Genomic DNA, 2026 nt, shown 5'->3' with positions numbered 1-2026 from the left:
AGGAAGGGCGTCTCCGGGGCGCCGCGCAGGGACAGCACGGGTGGCCGCGGGCTCCGCAGTGCCAGCTCCACGGCCACGCCTCGGGGAAGCGGAGCGCTGGCGCCCGGCCTCTCGTCCGCAGCCGACCGGTCCTGTGGGGGCTTCGAAGGCGGCGCCGCGCCCCGCTTGGCCAGGCCGCCTCGGCTCGGCTCCTCCGATGGCCCGGCGAGCTCGGGGGGCCTCGCGAGGCCCACGGGGCCATCTTTCGGCCGACTCTTCTCAGCTGCTGCCACGTGGTGCGCTGGCTCCGTGGGCTTGGGACCAGGGGCCTTACTGGCGTTGGCCTGGACGGCGATGCCGGGCGAGGGCCGGGGAGGGTGGCTGAGGTCGGCTGGATTCTGATTCACGGTTTTCCCCTGGGCCTCGTTTCTACTTTGACAAACGATGACGCTTCTCTTCTGAGAACTGTTCTCATCGTCTTCCGCGAAGGGCTTCTTTCTGTTGGGACACGTTGGAAAGGGGGCCTGGGGCGTCTTAGAAGCGATGTTGGTCAGAAAGGAGATGCCCAGGCTGTAGCCTAGTTCCTGCACAGCAGCAAGGCTGCCTTTCTCCACAAACAAAGACGAAGAATAGATGTAGTTCAGCACGTTGTCAAAAGCATCTGGCTCACAGAAGTCCAGCTGGAACACAGTCTGTGACCCGTTCTCCTGACTTGTGAACAAGCTCTGGAAGTACTCGCTGCTGGCGGCCAGGACGTTCTTATGCGCGCGGAACTTCTGGTCCCCCACAATCAGGAGCACGTCGCACAGCTGCCCTTTGAGGCGCTCCTCGTTGAGGGCGCTCAGGAGAGAGATGGCGTGGGCTGGGTTGATGTAATGCAGCAGCCCCTCCATGCTCGGGCTTACCTGAAAGACAAACGTGCAATCGCCATGAACAGGGTGGTGAGAAGCTCCCCCAGATGAGGGCTCCTCAAGGGCCGGGAACATCAGCTGTCTTCTCACAGGTGCCAATGCTTAGCAGACTGTGGCCCAACAAGAGGTTTCTGGATGAATAATATTACTTAAATAACAAGGAAAATATACAGAAACAAGTCTCGTGGCTTAAGTAGGTCATCAGTCATTAAAACTGAAGAATTTTAAGCACTAAGGTCTGTAACAGGCATTTCCATACCAGCAAAAAGGCAGCTAGAACTTGGCAGGTACGTAGAGAAGCAATATTTGAAAACAAGGTTTATTATCCATATTTAGGGCCCATATCCGCTTGAGGCTTAATTCTATTCTTCATTGGCTCAGAGAGTAAGTAGGAAGTACCGAACCCCATAAAGTCCGTAATTCTGAAAGGAAAGCAGTTTTATTACTGAATATGATTAAACACAATGTGAATTAACAATAGGCTGTAAAGTAGAGGTCTCAAAAATAGGAAAGAGGGCTTCCCTGGTGGCGCAGTGGTTGAGAGTCCGCCTGCCGATGCAGGGGACATGGGTTCGTGCCCCGTCCGGGAGGATCCCACATGCCGCGGAGCGGCTGGGCCCGTGAGCCATGGCCGCTGAGCCTGCGCGTGCGGAGCCTGTGCTCCGCAACGGGAGAGGCCACAACGGTGAGCGGCCCGCGTACCACACACACACAAAAATAATAAATTTACAAAATAGGTAAGAATTTGGAAAGAGGAAAACCATTTGCTAATTACGATTGCATCAAAGTGTTTAGCAAAGGTTAGAAATATTAAAGAATAAAAGTTTGTTTTCTTTCTTATGCTAAACACCTTGCAATCCGAACACTATTTCCTTACCAAATTTCACTTTCAACAATAGCGCAGTAGAAGCTTTAGCCTGGATCTAGACTTAATTATACTAATTCTAAACTAAGGGGTTTGACTTGAGATTTCACTGAAACTCCCTTCAAATCTAAAGGTGAGATCTAAAGGCCTAGTGGGGGGCTGGTGGCAGGGGTGAGTGTCTGCCGAGAGGCTGGGCTTGAGATCCTCCCTTGTGGTCCACTAGCATCTCAGGTTAGCAGGTCCCTCACGTGAGACGGGTAACAACTGTGCC

The 2026-nt window shown here is 53.6% G+C and overlaps 1 protein-coding gene across 2 annotated transcripts in view; it reads right to left on the bottom strand.

Moving 5' to 3' along the window:
• The window catches only part of ZBTB21 (zinc finger and BTB domain containing 21), a 3123-nt gene extending 2251 nt beyond the window's left edge, over positions 1-872 (bottom strand). For both annotated transcript variants that reach the window (XM_007452872.1, XM_007452873.1), the window contains exon 1: positions 1-872. This exon is cut by the window's left edge. In XM_007452872.1, coding sequence (XP_007452934.1) covers positions 1-872 — 872 coding nt within the window.
• Between the last annotated feature and the right edge of the window lie 1154 nt (positions 873-2026).

This window comes from Lipotes vexillifer, unplaced genomic scaffold, assembly GCF_000442215.2.
Source record: "Lipotes vexillifer unplaced genomic scaffold, Lipotes_vexillifer_v1.1 scaffold478, whole genome shotgun sequence".
NCBI lineage: Eukaryota > Metazoa > Chordata > Mammalia > Artiodactyla > Lipotidae > Lipotes > Lipotes vexillifer.
The sequence above is the reverse complement of the archived record's forward strand: the minus strand, read 5'-3'. Positions and strand labels throughout refer to the sequence as shown.